The sequence below is a fragment of the Acanthopagrus latus genome, chromosome 13 (assembly GCF_904848185.1).
Source record: "Acanthopagrus latus isolate v.2019 chromosome 13, fAcaLat1.1, whole genome shotgun sequence".
NCBI lineage: Eukaryota > Metazoa > Chordata > Actinopteri > Spariformes > Sparidae > Acanthopagrus > Acanthopagrus latus.
Genome location: NC_051051.1, coordinates 8954157 through 8969053, shown reverse-complemented (window position 1 = coordinate 8969053; position 14897 = coordinate 8954157). Strand labels below are relative to the sequence as shown.

General features: G+C 41.1%; 3 protein-coding genes across 5 annotated transcripts in view; 2 read left to right on the top strand and 1 right to left on the bottom strand.

The window, feature by feature from the left end:
* The first annotated feature begins 149 nt into the window (after positions 1–149).
* On the top strand, positions 150–4298 carry tmem45b (transmembrane protein 45B). 2 transcript variants are annotated; one of them, XM_037118674.1, is made up of 6 exons: positions 150–302; positions 1727–1924; positions 2014–2220; positions 2453–2637; positions 2930–3072; positions 4050–4161. In XM_037118674.1, exons 2-6 carry the CDS (start codon positions 1735–1737, stop codon positions 4159–4161), a joined length of 837 nt encoding a protein of 278 aa, XP_036974569.1. In that variant the 5' UTR covers positions 150–302; positions 1727–1734. The 2 variants fall into 2 exon arrangements, with proteins under 2 accessions (XP_036974569.1, XP_036974568.1); XM_037118673.1 differs by lacking the exon at positions 150–302 and having other exon boundaries at positions 1735–1924; positions 4050–4298.
* Positions 4299–4383: 85 nt separating this feature from the next.
* Positions 4384–13990, bottom strand: nfrkb (nuclear factor related to kappaB binding protein). Of its 2 annotated transcripts, none has more exons than XM_037118671.1 (26): positions 13837–13990; positions 13274–13421; positions 12958–13159; positions 12725–12852; positions 12475–12646; positions 12268–12372; positions 12103–12176; positions 11943–12024; positions 11650–11845; positions 11440–11551; positions 11227–11353; positions 11051–11128; positions 10886–10962; positions 10373–10419; positions 9766–9826; positions 9482–9656; positions 9255–9361; positions 8983–9106; positions 8475–8554; positions 8156–8352; positions 7778–8048; positions 7511–7690; positions 6622–7353; positions 5576–5682; positions 5093–5228; positions 4384–4954 (listed from the first exon to the last, which is right to left on the bottom strand). In XM_037118671.1, the coding sequence occupies exons 2-26, from the start codon at positions 13397–13399 to the stop codon at positions 4814–4816; spliced, it is 3837 nt and encodes a 1278-aa protein (XP_036974566.1). In that variant the 5' UTR covers positions 13400–13421; positions 13837–13990; the 3' UTR covers positions 4384–4813. The 2 variants fall into 2 exon arrangements, with proteins under 2 accessions (XP_036974566.1, XP_036974567.1); XM_037118672.1 differs by lacking the exon at positions 13837–13990 and adding an exon at positions 13626–13781.
* LOC119030801 (ryanodine receptor 1-like) overlaps positions 13977–14897 on the top strand; it is a 49623-nt gene continuing 48702 nt past the window's right edge. Inside the window, exons 1-2 of the mRNA XM_037118670.1 lie at positions 13977–13991; positions 14327–14418. The gene's annotated coding sequence lies outside the window, so the exon portion shown is untranslated. The remainder of the gene's footprint in view (positions 13992–14326; positions 14419–14897) is intronic.

The window sequence follows — 14897 nt, the reverse complement described above, 5'->3', positions numbered from 1 at the left end:
AAGAAAATCCCTTTTATTTACTTGATAAATGCCTGATTAAACAACATGAGCTTAAGCCTGGTATTGTTTTTTTCCACCTGACTGTCACAGCTCATCCCCAGGAGGATGTCCCTCGCTCATAGAAACCAATGCAAATGATGGGTGGGGCTATGGGATGATGTCAGTACAGGTTAGAATTGCACTGAAGACAACAGGTGTGCACAGTTTACACAGAACCAGCGTGCTCTCAGACTGACAGCTGCCAGCACTGACGGATTTCCCAACAGCCTCCCGATCTTTTGGAATTAGCAGCAGAGCGGAAGGTATGTACACTCTGTTAGCTATGTAATCCAGCTGTGACATGGAAGCTTCATGATCACATTCAGTAACTGCACAGGGGCTGTTGTACAGCTCGCCTACATTATGCTTTTAGTGATATTTGTAGTAAGGGCTTACAATCTCCTGAAGAATCCATCTACACGGGCTCTGTTCCTTCTGATGATTTATATGAAGATACCTTTTCCCTGAAGAATGAAAGGAAGAGATGAGTAGACTCATCAAGTCAAACAGGGCCAGTCAAGAAAAACTCGTCCAACAGAGCATGCAAATCTTGAATACACCCCTGCCCTTGTGTCCACAGACACCGAGGACAACAGCAGGAAGTTACACACGGGACATTTTGAAAGGACTGATTCAACTATTAACTGATTCAACTGTTTAAATGAAAAGAAAAAGTGTGACAGGATTACGCGTCTCTAATCTTTAGATTTCGCACAGTGGCTCCAGTGCAATTGAAAGCACATTGCTCACCTCTTCATATTTATCTGTAACATTTAAATGTGCAGGAGACAGAACAAAATGATAACTGTTCATCCTCATTCCCATTTTGTTATGGATTGTTGCTCCCAGAGTAAACACTCTGTAGACACTGTCATTTTGGAGAAGAAATTCAAATTCAGGATTTGTATTACATAAATATTTAAGAATATTTTGTTTTTCCATAACTGACTAAGCAAGCTGTTCTCAGAGGAAAATAAGGTCAACAGGACACTGTTTGATACTAGAAAAGTGGCAGGGTCCGCCACATATAGTATGAACGTAAAAATACGTAAAACACTATGAAATTGTGTCGTCCTTCCAGGTCAGTTTGTTCTTTCAGTTTATTCAGTCATGAAAACAAAGATAGTGTGTTTAATTAGATTGTTTATGCATGAAGGAATCAGTATTTAACAATCTTTCTCTTCCAATTAAAATTTCCTCCCCAAATCTACATAGCGCACCTTTAGTGTGTCATTAAAACTGCTGGTGGTTGACACGACTGATGTTTTGGCTCAACATTAACTCCCTCTCACTCAGTGATGTTTTCGTTTGAGAAGATTTTTGCCATTTTTTGTTCATGCTTTTCATAAATATTTGGCAAAATGACACTTCAAACATGAACTGGTTACCAAACCACGACAACAATTTTACTTTGCAAAAGCCCTTACATGCATCTACCACCCAGTGACTGTGGTGATCTCAGTCCACAGCTATTTTTGGCCTCTCCTCCTTTAAATGGCGCTCGATTGCTTGTAATCATTACAGGGCTCCCAGCACCATAAAATAATGCCCTGAGCTTGTACTTTGACCTCAAAGTGGAGTCCTTTTACATTTAAAGCAATAGCGACATTGACCCACAATAAAAATGTTGTTTTTTCACATTAAATGTGTATTATTGACTACTGAGTTGAATTTCTTTTGTTTTCAGGCCTGACAATGGCCAACTTTGGAGGACATGCCATTCCCGGCGCCTTTTTCCTGATCTACGGCTTTTGGTTGACAGTGAAATACATTCTCCGCCACTACTGGAGGACTACTCAGCCTAAAGGGAGGCAAATCATGCCGTCTTTCTTCAAAAGAATGGAGTACATTGAGGGGGGATTTGCCATGTTTGCTGCATTTGTTGGTCAGTTTTTCTCTCAGTTCATCTGCAGTGTTCCAAATTTCTCAAACCTGTTCTCGACTCATCTCGTTTGGTCTCTTGTCCTGCTCCAGGTATTATGGTTGAACAGTTTGTGGTGGATGGGCCGCATGCCCACCTTTATGATGGCAATTCATGGGTCAAGCTGATGAACTGGCAGCACAGCACCATGTATCTGTTCTTTGGGATCTCTGGGATCGCCATTGTTGCCAATACCGCATCCACACTGGTGCCGGCTGGTGTTGACCGCCTTGCCATCTCCTTGGCTCTTTTCGTTGAAGGTATGTTTTTAGTCATACATTAAGTCATTACATTGCGATACCAAGTCATTATTCAAGGTATAAGTTATTATTTTGAGATACTACATCATTATTCTGAGGTATGATGTTATCAATTTGAAATACTAAGTCACCATTACAAGAAAGTTTCTCATTGTAGTGATGGACATCATCACACTCAACACCTTCCGTCATGTATTTGAGTCATGTTTTGTGTTCGACTCTCCCATGTCAGGGTTTCTGTTCTATTACCACGTGCACAATCGACCCCTTCTGGACGCTCACATCCACACCATGCTGCTGGTGGCGGTGTTCAGTGGATCGGCCAGCACCATGCTGGAGGTGTTCGTGAGAGACAACATTGTTCTGGAGCTGCTCCGAGGATGCCTGTTCATCCTGCAGGGCTCGTGGTTCTTCCAGGTAATAAGCAAAAACGAGACCCACGTGTATACTTATACAACAAGGAATACTTAAAGGAGCCCATTTACTAGAGCTTGTGCATACATTCATGTTTAACCTTTTTAAAATTATTTTTAAAAGCTTTATCTGCACCAAATGACTTTATTCCTACCCTCTTGTAATAAGGTCTGACTATTTCTTGAGATTTGTCATCAGTCAGCCAAGACCTGCCTGCTTTTCAAACACAGTGTCTGCTTTTGTAAACACAGAGTATTTGCAGTTCACACCTTCATAAGACTTTCTTTCATCTCAGATTGGATTTGTGCTTTACCCATTAAGTGGACCACAGTGGGACCTGGAACAACATGGCAACGTCATGTTTGTCACAATGTGCTTCTGCTGGCATTTAGCAGTGGCACTGCTTTTGGTCGGCACCACTTTCTCAGTGGTTTGGTTGTAAGTTCCTTTTTCTTTCCTTGTACACACACTTTAGAACTAAATTTTTCAAGATGCATATTATGTAATTGCTCATGCCCTGAAGACCTTTTACATGCACAAGAAACTATATAACACAATGAATGAGTGGAAAAAAAAATTAAAGAGCATAATAGTTCTGTGCCATAGGTATTAGTTTCATGCAGAACAGGGTAAACTACTATAAGTATGCAGCAGTTACATGACTTTGTCCGTTTCCTGGCAACGCAGAGACAATCGGCCAAAACAAAGGAAGGAATGGGCTTGTTGCTTTTGTATTACGTATTTTAGTAATTTAGGGTGCTACTTGTCCAGAGCTACATTTTGGGTTCACAGATAAGCCGAGCTCATGCACTGCTGCTGGAAGACAATTCGAGTGCTCTCTCTAAGTGCTAGATTAGTCTCCTTCCTGGTGCAAGGAAATCCATTTGATTTTATCAGTGTTAAAGTATCTAGAGCGCATGACACATGTACATGAACAAATATACATCTGTTGATAGGTTCCTAAAACACTGTGGTTTTTCGGCCTTCCTGTGCTGTAAATTAGTGGACCAGCTTTACAAGACACCCTGTGAAGTTTTTATAGTCAACACGGTTTTGTTTACAATAAACATCTCACCAAGATACATGATATGCTCAAGACCAACATATCGAATGAGTATTTAAATGTTTTGAAACCTGTGTTGTTCCCCTCTGTCTGTTTTATTGATGCATCATTGGTTGGCAGAAAATGTGTATCACATTACCCTCATGCACACATACTGTATGCACCTATAGTGGTAAAAGCTGAGAACTTGGTTTAGTACATTCCGTAAATTTGGCTTTCCTCACTAGATACTGTTTGTGAAAACACTTAGAAAACCAATAAAGCGACATCATTGACTTTGATGTGCGATGTGTATGTGCCATCTTCATGTTGTTCATGTTTCCCTTTCTTTTTTTTTTTCTTGTGCCAATAGCACTATAAAGCGATTCTCCGGAAAGGGACGGGACATAGAGATCGGAATGCGAAATACATCCTCCAAATCAAGCTCCCAGAAAGCTTTGCTTGAAGAGTCGGATGAAGAGTGAATGCATGGTTACAGATGTTTTGAAACTGTACTTATTTTTCACTATGTTGATGTGTCTAAAACCAAGTCTGCTGTTTTGCACAATGTAATTCTGATGTTTTTGTATAAAAAAAACAAAAAAAAAAACAAAAAAAAAAACAACCCACATCTGTTGAAATATGATCTGTTATTATGGTCTGTTAAAGTATTGTATGTATGGAATGCTATAAAATAAAACACCAGATAAGAGAACAAATAATGTATTAAAACAAAAACCAACAAGTCACAACATTCAAATAAATCAAACAGACATAAGTCTAATTCACTTTACATTTGTTGATATTAAATCACATAGTTAACAAACTGCCAATTGGGACAATACTGAATTATTGGTTCAGACAAGTTTTGATTTCTGGTTATATTTAGGTAGAACACCAACCGTGCAGCTGGTCTTTTTCAAGTTTGTCAACAGCTGAAAGAAAAAGTAAATCAGGATTTCGATGCACCCTGACCAAATATGGTTGCAGAAAGCCAAACTGCACGCTGCAATAACAATAACTTAATTTGTTAGACACAAGACAAATGAGCCTGAAACAGCTTGAGAACAAAATTACTTTGACGACCAAATACAGGCACGTATTTCGCGCAGTGGACCAACAATTTGTGGCAAGAGATCACTGTTGAGGTGCAGACGGGGGATCAGGTGCACATTTAGGTGAAGGTGCTGTTGTGACTACAACTGTAGAAACAGACTTTGGGGAGCCTGTTGCCATGTGCTGCTGGAGCTGCTGGGCCTGAACAGTCTGAATGCGAACCTAAAGAAATTGAAACCATCGAATAACATTAGGGAGGTTCTGTTTGCAAAACTGGACCGGTATTATAAAAATGTAATTTTTTCCCATTCCTAGACAAAACTCTCTTTTGCAAAGTAAAAAAGTAAAATATAAGCCCACCTGTGTGGCCTGTCCTTGCTGCTGAAGCTGCTGGAACTGTTGTGCTGTGACAAAGCTGACCGGTTTGTTCCCTGCGATCAGCTTCGTGCCAGCAGGCATCGTGGTCAGGATGATGTTCCTGCCCAGACTGCTGATACTGCTCAGACAAGAGAGGAAAAGCGCAAACGCATGTCAGTCTATCGACCGTGTAAAGAAATACAACAGATAAATGCATAAATATATTTAAGAGGGTCCTAAATTAATAACTTTGACACTTCAGTTTCATAAAAAACTGAGAGGTCCCGTTAGTGAAGGAGGCTCAACAGGTTAAACCTCAAAACACATTCAAATAAAACACAATACAAATGTTAGAGATGTTCAGTGTAATGTCCATAATTTATTGTACATGTTGAATTTAATTTGCTCTTTAAAAATCACTCATTCGGTAACATTCTCAATAAGAAATAATAAAAAAGAAATAACGTAATGCATGGTGACACTTACTTTGTGTTGAGACTTCCTTTCACAATAGGTGTGGTCACAACGCTTTTGCTCTTCAGTGGTTGGTTGAGGACAGAGAGAGGCACAGTTATCCGGGCAGGTAGCTTCCCCTATAATGTTGTCAGAGTAAGTACAGAAACATGTTTTAGGAGAGCTTCTTAAATAAACAATGTAGAGGGATTCACAATACATGTGTCACAGCAGTCATTTAGGAATAACTACAGATGTATAATTTACAGTTTAATTGATTTACTAGGGGGAAGCAGGCTTGGTGTTCGGAGAAACTGAGATAAAAGCTGATGAGTTCCTCTCGCATGAACTCTGATTCTCTCTGGGGGGGAACTGTGCAAATCAATAAATCAACTATTCAGAGAGGCTTTTTGGAGGAAGCATCCAGGAGATTTGTTCTCAGACAAGCAGCTCTGATGTCTCGTGACCTGGGTGAGGTGAAGTTGGGTGAACCTGCAGAACAATACATTTCTTAGAACACTACCCCTTTTAACAAAACGGTTTTGTTTAAATAAGGCTATTGAGATTTGTTGTAATTTAAGAGGTGTGTGTGGTGTTAGAACATATTTTCCTTCCATTAAATTGCTTGCTTTTGTCAGCCAGGAAGTGAAGGGACACATTGTTGCAGTGCTGCAGTGATTAGCAGTTTAATCAATTAGTTGAAGGAAATGAATTTGTCATCAAAATAATCTGCAGATTAATTGATAATGAAATCATTGTTAGATGCAGCTGTAACCTGAAACATATCTGCCTTACAGGAAGCAACAAAGTGACCCTGAACAAAAAACAGCCCAACAGCGCCCCTTTGAGGCAATGCTGCTTCTTACATGTACAGCTCGAAAATAGTTTAACTCAACTGATGACATTAAACATCCTTTTAAGTGGAGCAAAAAACATAAAAATCAAAACATTAACAGTCTCTAACATGTACTATGCCTGTACTACTTGCCTAATCTGATGATGGCCAAACCTACACATAAAAAAAAAAAAAAAAAGTAATTTTCCTGAAAATATATTCAGAATCTGAACAATCCTCTTACCGTTGTGGTAGTAACCACAGAGGCAGGGACCTGCCGCACTGTGGCTGTAGCTGTTCCTAGCGCCAGCGGTGAGCCCGAAGCTCCGGGAGCAACTGTGATCCCCTTCGCAGCAGCCACAACACTGGCAGCCATGGTCACGACATTAGCGCACGTAGACGCTGTGAGTGGTTTACCACCAGTGGTGGTTGTCATTGTGATGGTCTGACCCTGTTTCTGTGGTATAACACCGAGGCCTGGCATTATCCGAATGGTGGCACCACTCTTGTCCGGGGAGGACACGGTCGAGAAGGTCCTCGATTTCTGGTCGGCCACAGTGACGGCCAATGTCGGCATTAGGCGTATGGCTGTGTCACCTGCAGCCTTCAGCAAGGTAGAGGCAACAGGCCCTGCTTTACTGGTCTGTACCTCCCCTGTACAGGATGTAGCAACAGAGGCAGAGGAAGCCGAAGGGTGTGATGACGTCACATGGAGAGTGGCTGATATGCTCTTGCTGCCTGTGGTGGCAGTGCTCAGGAAGTCGGGAGTGAGTTTGACAGTTGCAACTGGGGATTTGGCGAGAGTTGCCATCATGTCTGGGGTGATCCGCAGCACCGTCTGGCCTTTAGCATCGGTGGTGATGGAGGATGGTGGAAGACGGAGGACATCTTTACCCTGGATGCGCAGGTTCGTGGCGGTTATTGGGATTCCTGCCCCTCCTGCAGTCTTCATTCCCAACTGGCCAGTTATGGACACCTTTAAAGGAAATAAATAATAAACATACCAACAGATAAATCTTGTGATCATTAACATGGCATATTACTCTAATTACTAATCTAGGAATATGAATTTTTCAAAAGGATCCAAGAAGTCGCCTAACTGAACAAATATCACAGTAGACAAACTGGTTCACCTGTTTGATATTTGGGCTTGCGACCCCTTGCAACACAGCAGGGGAGGCAGGGTTATTAGCTGGGCTACCAGGTGATCCAGCTTGAGGTTTGGCCATAGCTACGGCAGACACAGACAGAGTGGTCGGCACATGGACCGGACTACTAGCAGACTGACTCCTCAGAGGTACAGAAACCACTGCCTATTGATATACACAAAAAAATCCAGACAGAGTTATTTATACATTCACAATATGCACAACAATAAAAACAGCATTTAATCTTGCTACCTGTGAAATTCCCTTGGCTGCCACCGACACCGGCATCCTGATCTGGTGAGGGGTCTGATGTACCATTGTGGCCTGCTGACTTCCTGCCGAAGAAGCAAGACCGGACTGAGTGGAGACCACCCGCACCTGAGGGAGGGAGCCTGCCGCCAGGTGACTCACTATCCTGGCCGCGTGTTGGGATGTGACTGGCTGCGAAACAGTTGGAGCAGCCTGACTGCTGGGTAATATGGCGCCCAGCTGGGGCAACGAGGGAGGGGACACAAGAAGAACACTGGAAGAGCGAAAAGGAGCAGAGGCAATACAGATGACACGGATGAAACATGGGTGTATGTATTGTACAGTATTGATAAGAAGAAAAGAGTCTTGTGTCACACTGACCCTGGGCTGGATTTGATTGTATCTGGGACTCCGGTCTTTGTTGGAGTGGTGGCTGTGCAGGGTAAAGGTGACTTGGGGGTTCCGGGTGTGGTTATGGTGGGTGTAGTAGGGGTTGGCGACATGGGAATGGAGCCAATATCTTGTCCTCCCTCCAGACACCCAGGAGTTTTACTGCCTCCATCCTTACTTCCAGACTTCTAAAACATAAACAGGGCTTGACATTCATAATCAACAGCAACAGCTCAACTCCAACAGTGTCTTGCATACAATATAAAAGCTCAAAAGAGATTGTGATTAAAAATGGAGGCAGTGGACCCACCGGCTTAGATGCAGGTTTGGGTTTCTGCTGTAGGGCTTTTCTTGCTTTTGCAGCAGCAGCTTGAGCCTGGTGGATCCTCTCTGGATGGGAGGGAAAAAAAAAAACACAACACAGAATGAACATTTTGTCGTTTCAAAGTCTTAAATGCTGAGAGCATACACTATGTATGAGAGATTTGTTCATGTGCATGCAAGTGCAATCATAAATGAAGGCCACAAAAGGATGAAAAATGAAAGGGACCAACATTTTTAAAATCTACACATCGTTGTTTAAAACCAAAACAATTAACAATTTAACTTTGATACAAATACAAAAACAGGTTCAAGGTTTATACAGTTTTTAAAGAGTAGAATTCAAGCACTTTTAAAGTAAGTTAAAGCATGTTCCTAACCTTGAAAACATAACAGATTTAGGAGAAGAACTGAACAAATGTTCAAGAGTTTGTACAAACCCTGAGGATTGGATATTTTCACATTTCTGATCAAATAAAAAGCACATGATTGCTTACCAAACTCCTCTTGACTGCGACTGCGGTGCAGGTAAATCCAGAGTTTGCGACCGATGTCATACTTCACACAGGGGTCTTTCTCATAGTGAAGTCTATCCAGAGCCCCACTGACAACTGTGTTCACCTAAATGGAGAAGCAAATTTTTTACATAAAGGAAATGTCACCATAAGAAAACAACTGAGCAGCATTAGCCAATTGAAAGTGGTTCTAGCACAGGCCAGTGTAACGTCCACACAAAATGAATTAATCTGACAGATTAAATATATCACACCTGTGCACTAGTGACATCTGGAGCTAGAAACTGTGAGTCTTTCAGCAGCTCGCAGATCTCGGCCCTTGTTCCCTCTCCATTGGGTAACCTGGCTGCTGCATCCCGCACTACAAAAAGAGAGATGGAAGACGTCAGAGTCATACGACTTGTTTCCACTGAACACACTTAAAAGCATTGGTTCCTCCACATCCTGACAATGGAGTTTAGAGTAAAACAGAGGGTCTAACCCAAAGAGAGAATAGTGACGTAAGGTGGTCGGTCTGAGCGCAGTAGAGTGTGCTCCCGGGCTTTGTTGAGAGACATCTCCTTATCGAACACCCCTTTAACTGGCCCCACCACAGACTCGAAGCCGTGCATCCTGAAAGTGAAGGCTTTATGTGGCTGGTTGTATCGCTGCTGCTCCTGATAAACAAATTGAAAAAGTAACATCAGCTTTGAAAGCTCATGTCCAGGCAAAAAAAGGCAAAATGTCATAAATGAAAAAAAAAATAATTCCAGTGGCACAACAAACCTGGATTTGAAACACTTGTCTCTCGTCTCCAGTGCTGGGCCGCACCACGTAATCAGTTGAACTGCTCGGTGAGAGAGATCACACTGTTAACAGCCATGAAACTGAAACTGAAACTACATCAGTTTGTTGAAGTAAGGCTACACATAACTCTCATCTTCAATCACAACGAAGATAATAATTTTTTGGTGATGCAGTTGCTATTTTAAAAAAAAGGGACAGTTCAGCCCAAAATCAAAATTAACATATTTTCCTCCTACCAGTGGTTCAATTCATCCATCTGGATTATTTTGCGGATAGTTTTAAAGAGATCTGCCACAGAGATGTTAGGTTTCTCTCAAGTATATAGGAACTTGATGGCACTTTGCTTGGGATGCTCAAAGTGCCCAAAGAAAACTCCAAACATTTAAAAAACACTTTAGCAAGGACTTTTTCTTCCTACCAAACTGTTAAATAAAAAATAAATAAAATTGGTAAATAAGAAATGTGTACTCCAACAGCAACCCAAAAAACAATAATTGATCATTTTTTGGTCGAACAAGCAATTAATTACTAATTTCTTTAGCCATCACATCATGCTTGCAAAGCTTCATGAATCACTGGATCTTACACTCTTGGTGTGGGAGAGGTGATCTCCAACATGTCTTCATTTTCTGTCTGTGGAAGACAAAGAAGCCTGTGTAATTTTTATCACAAATTAAACACTGCTAATCAGTATTGTACAGTATGAACTGGGGCTGACTGATTTGCAAAATAAATAAATATATAAATGAGTAAAATAAAAAATCATATTGCATTTATTTCGACAGATGCTGCAGTATCGTAATGAGTCAATGATTTAGGGGAGATGGTCATTTTTTATTCAATTTTCGCTGAGAAAGATGATGTGGCCTTTTCTGCAGTCTGTTCCAAATTAGCATGTTCCTGGAGAATGTGACTCATTGATGGCTGAGGCATCTTTGTAATGCCACAGTTCAGTTCAGCTAAATTTAAGATGGTGTGTTGTGACACAATTCACTTTTATCAAAAAAAATTGCAGCTTGCAGGCTATTTTGATTTAATTCAAATTACTTGCTCAGCCCTAATGAACTGTATAATTAATGCTGAAACTGCACTATATTACCTTGACAACTAAATCCTTGGAGTCCAGCCACAGCTGACAGAGTGCGCTGACATCCTTCTCTGTATCCTGAGTAGGGCCTATAAGAAATTATCAAGAAGACTATTAATCTGAATACTAAAACAAAAACTGTATCAACCTGTTATTTCAGTTGTTGATCCTTCGTACCAATCCACCTCCACTGCTGAGTGTCATCGGAAAATTCCACAAATGGAGAAAAGCCGCTGGGGAGTGCCATCATGCCATCTGATTAACAGATAAAGAATGTGGGGGAAAAATACATGAATGAAATGAGGTGGACAACAAAATTGGACATTTGAGTATTTGCGACAATGTCTACTTACCTTTCGTCTCTCCTGCAAGAAACTGCAGGGCTTGAAGAACCAAGTCAGACCAACACGGGACAGCCGAAAACCACACGTTGAGGGAGCTGGCTGGAGACGACTGCCACAGTTGAACTTTATCCTCCAACTGAGGGATCAAAATGTAGGCATCGTGTTTGGTCAGAACCATGATGCACTTTGTAATTTATGTGAGACTCTGAGATGACTGCATACCATTGAAGTACTGGACAGGTGTTCTGTCCTTAAGATGTTCTCCAACAAGCTGAAGAAACTGACAGCTATTTCCTCCACCATAACCGGGCTGCTCTGACACTCCTCCACAATCCTGCAATAAAGATGGTTCTTTCCGTTACTCACCCACAAGCAAACACAATCATGTAAATATTCTTGACGCCAGCTGTGTGGCTGGGGGCTTTAACTCACTCCTCCTTTATGTTAGGCAGTGGAGTAGACGGTGTGTCCGGCAATGAGTTGATGATGTTCGCTGGTGGAGCAGATGGGGTGTCTGAAGGTGCCAGAGTTTCACAGGGATCCTCAGATTCCACTTTTATTGTCCTCATTTTCTTCTTCTTTCTCTCATCTTTTATCTTCTTCTTAGGCAGAGACAGATCAAAGAGTGCTAGGGGAAAAAAAAAAAGAGGAAAAAAACGTATCGACTGTGTGCCATGACATCAACAAAAACAAGACTTTGGTTTAAGACTTATCTCTTTACTCACGCATGGTCCCCTTCCGACCGATATTTGTTCTTGAGAGTATGTCTCCAAGGTGGATGTCAGAGGTCATCAAGTCTGGATGGTCCTGAGTGAATCAATCATTTGTGAGACACTGCACACATATAAAGTAAACCATATCTGTGTGTTGTTGTTTTTTTCTTACTGGCTGTCGTTTCCTCTTCTCTCTGTGGTTTTGCAGCATGGCTTTCAAGTCCCGCTCCCCTAGTTCTATTTTTTCTGTGAGGAAAAAATAAATCTCTTTACACATTCCATTCAATGGGCTCAATCTTTTGAGGAACAGCTTCTCGATGTTGCCAAAATCACTGACCGGTAGTCTTCATGTCTTGGGTGGAGAGGCTGGGTAGAACTCTGAGTGAGATGATTGGTGTCGGAGAAGAAGGCGATTGTGGAGCCGGAGTCCATAATGATATGTCTACAAGCATAAGCAAAAATAATAATTCATTTTTTTTAAGTCACATTGCCTACTAGCGACTAAATCAGCTTGTGAAGTATTATTAGGGTTGAGAAGACTGACCATCATCATCAGATGAAGCATTGCTGTCCCCACACTCAGTTTTGACCTCCTTTAATATGCGGCTCAGTCTTCTTCTCACCCTTGGCTCCCGCATTTCAGCATGAGTCTTAGATGGTAACTTTCTTTTTGGTGGAAAGTCCAGGCCATTGTGAACTGCAAACTCCAGCAGCTCCTACAATTGGAGGACAAATGTTGAATAACTGAAAGTGGTCATGGGTCTTGTACTTACAACTTATTACAACAAATATACCTTTCTGGAGACGAGGATCTGCTTCAACAACCTGTGGTAATACTGCTGAAGGGAATACAACTGTCGTTTCCTCTGGGACTCGGCGCACAGTTGTCTGTATTTGACCACCTCAGGATTGAAGTAACCATCTGGTTTGAGATAATGAGAGCAAGAATCACAAAGTGCCTCGAAAATTCACTCAGCGTGACGTAATTGTGTATTGGTGGGTAAACAAGGGGATAACTAAGAAGCACCTCTGAAAAGTTTTTGTGCAAGATGAAGGGGATTTCCAAAGTTAAAATCTCTGTTGTTGAATAGGTCACTGATGGTGCTGTCCTGCTCCGCAACGTTGTTGTCAGGAAACTGTGGCAAATACTGACGAAGGTGCTGCCTCTGCGAATCTGACAGAACTTCACTCCAGGTGCTTTCGCTCATCACAGAGAAGAAAATCTCGGGCTGTAGCAAACAAAATAGAATATTACTGTGTCAAATGTATCGTGTCCTAAATTTGTAAATAACTGAACAAAGCATGAAAGAGCAGCATCCATTACTGGGCCTCAGGAAACTCACGTCCTCTAGTAGGTCCTCTGGGAGATTCACTCTACAGTTCCCTAGCATGCATTCCTCTGTGATTTGTCCATCGTTTTCTTCTTTTGGATCGAGAGGATCTGTAAGCATGTGGGTGAGGGCATCCATTCTCCTTCTCCTTTGTGCCGACCTTTAAGTTTTCCACACAGAGAAACGTATTTGAATACAAAGTCACAGTCGTTTTATTAAAAGTACTGACGCCAACTGCAAACAGCGTTTACTTCCGGTCATTCAACGTCCGAATGTTTAAAGTAATATAAGATTTAAAGTTTTGAATGAGACTGTTGCTTCAGTGCTACAAACGACAGAGACAACAACATTGCCAAGCACTCACCAATGTCAAAACATGAGCCACTTACTGTAACGTAGTGCTACATAGCGAGCTAAGCTAGCATCTGGTAAGTTAGCAAAAGAGCCTGTTATAACGTGAGGGTTGTTGTTTCTACCTTCAACACGAGGGTACTTGTTCTACGAGACATACTGACAAACATGCATATTAAGGCTAAGTGGATACTGCTCGTTAAAACCGCAAATATAGCTCTTACCTGACTCGGCTTTATGTTTTGATGATGAAGAGGGAACTATTTCACCGACGCACCGTTTTCTTCTTCTACTGGAGTTGGATGACAGCGCATCCTCCCGCAGCGTGTGTTGCTGCCCTCCATAGACAAGTGACGCCTGTGTGTACACGGTCGTTTAGGTAAATACAGCTTTAAAATTACACACAAAACTACCCAGAACTTCGTTTCTTTAAACATTGTGCTTGATACGTTTTGCACTTAGTATTATTATTCAGTCATTCAGGCCGAGAAGCCTTTACTGAACACAATCAGTTTCACATTTCAGTCAAATGGGCTAAGTTAACGGTCGCCTGGCTAGCTAAAGGTGTGGCTAACTGTGAAGCTACAGCTAACGTTGGTTATTGTTAGTATATTGAATGTACTTTTTACTATGTTTTTTTTTTTTTTTTTTTTTTTTTTTCTTGTGGCAATGCCTCTGTATTCCTCTAAGCTTTTTTCCTGTTTTTCTTGGCAGAGAGTGCAGGGAAGTTGCTGGCACACAAGCAGCATACCCTACAAGGGGAGTATAGATATTTTCCATTAACTCAAGGCTCAAGTTCGCCTCAGGTAGCTTGAGCTATTCAGGCTTAACATTACTTTTTTTTTTTTTTTTTAATTTAGCTAGGCAATATATAACCATGTATTTTTCAAAGCCTTAATATTTGACCTATTTTTATTTATTTATTTATTTATTTATTTAGCATCTTATGCTGAAATATCATGTATTTGACATTAAATTAACCAAAGAATCTAAAGCAATTTTCTCTCAAAAGAAATACTAATAAAGAATTTATCAAAAGGACAAATAAAAGCAAATAATACATATATTTTTACCTATGTGTATACATTGTAAGCTACGGGTTTGCTTATTGCCTGCTTGGACGATTATCAAATCCCATAATCAGCATTTACCTGATCATCAGAATGTGTTTTCTTCTCTTTTGTTGCCTTTAAAAACAAACATCTGCTTACAGATAAAATTGATTTAACTGAAGTTATCAATTAAACGTAAACTAAAATATCTTTCTCAAAACTGTAGTGGAGTG

Excerpts from the sequence above, each read along its gene's own strand:
- tmem45b (XM_037118673.1), top strand. The coding sequence starts at position 1,735 with ATGGCCAACTTTGGAGGACATGCCATTCCCGGCGCCTTTTTCCTGATC. Across the intron at positions 1,925-2,013 it reads CATGTTTGCTGCATTTGTTG|GTATTATGGTTGAACAGTTT; the intron begins GTCAGTTTTTCT and ends GTCCTGCTCCAG. Across the intron at positions 3,073-4,049 it reads ACTTTCTCAGTGGTTTGGTT|CACTATAAAGCGATTCTCCG; the intron begins GTAAGTTCCTTT and ends TTGTGCCAATAG.
- nfrkb (XM_037118671.1), bottom strand. The coding sequence starts at position 13,399 with ATGGATGCCCTCACCCACATGCTTACAGATCCTCTCGATCCAAAAGAA. Across the intron at positions 8,353-8,474 it reads CCAAACCTGCATCTAAGCCG|AAGTCTGGAAGTAAGGATGG; the intron begins GTGGGTCCACTG and ends TTTATGTTTTAG. Across the intron at positions 5,683-6,621 it reads CTGTGGTTACTACCACAACG|GGGAAGCTACCTGCCCGGAT; the intron begins GTAAGAGGATTG and ends ACAACATTATAG.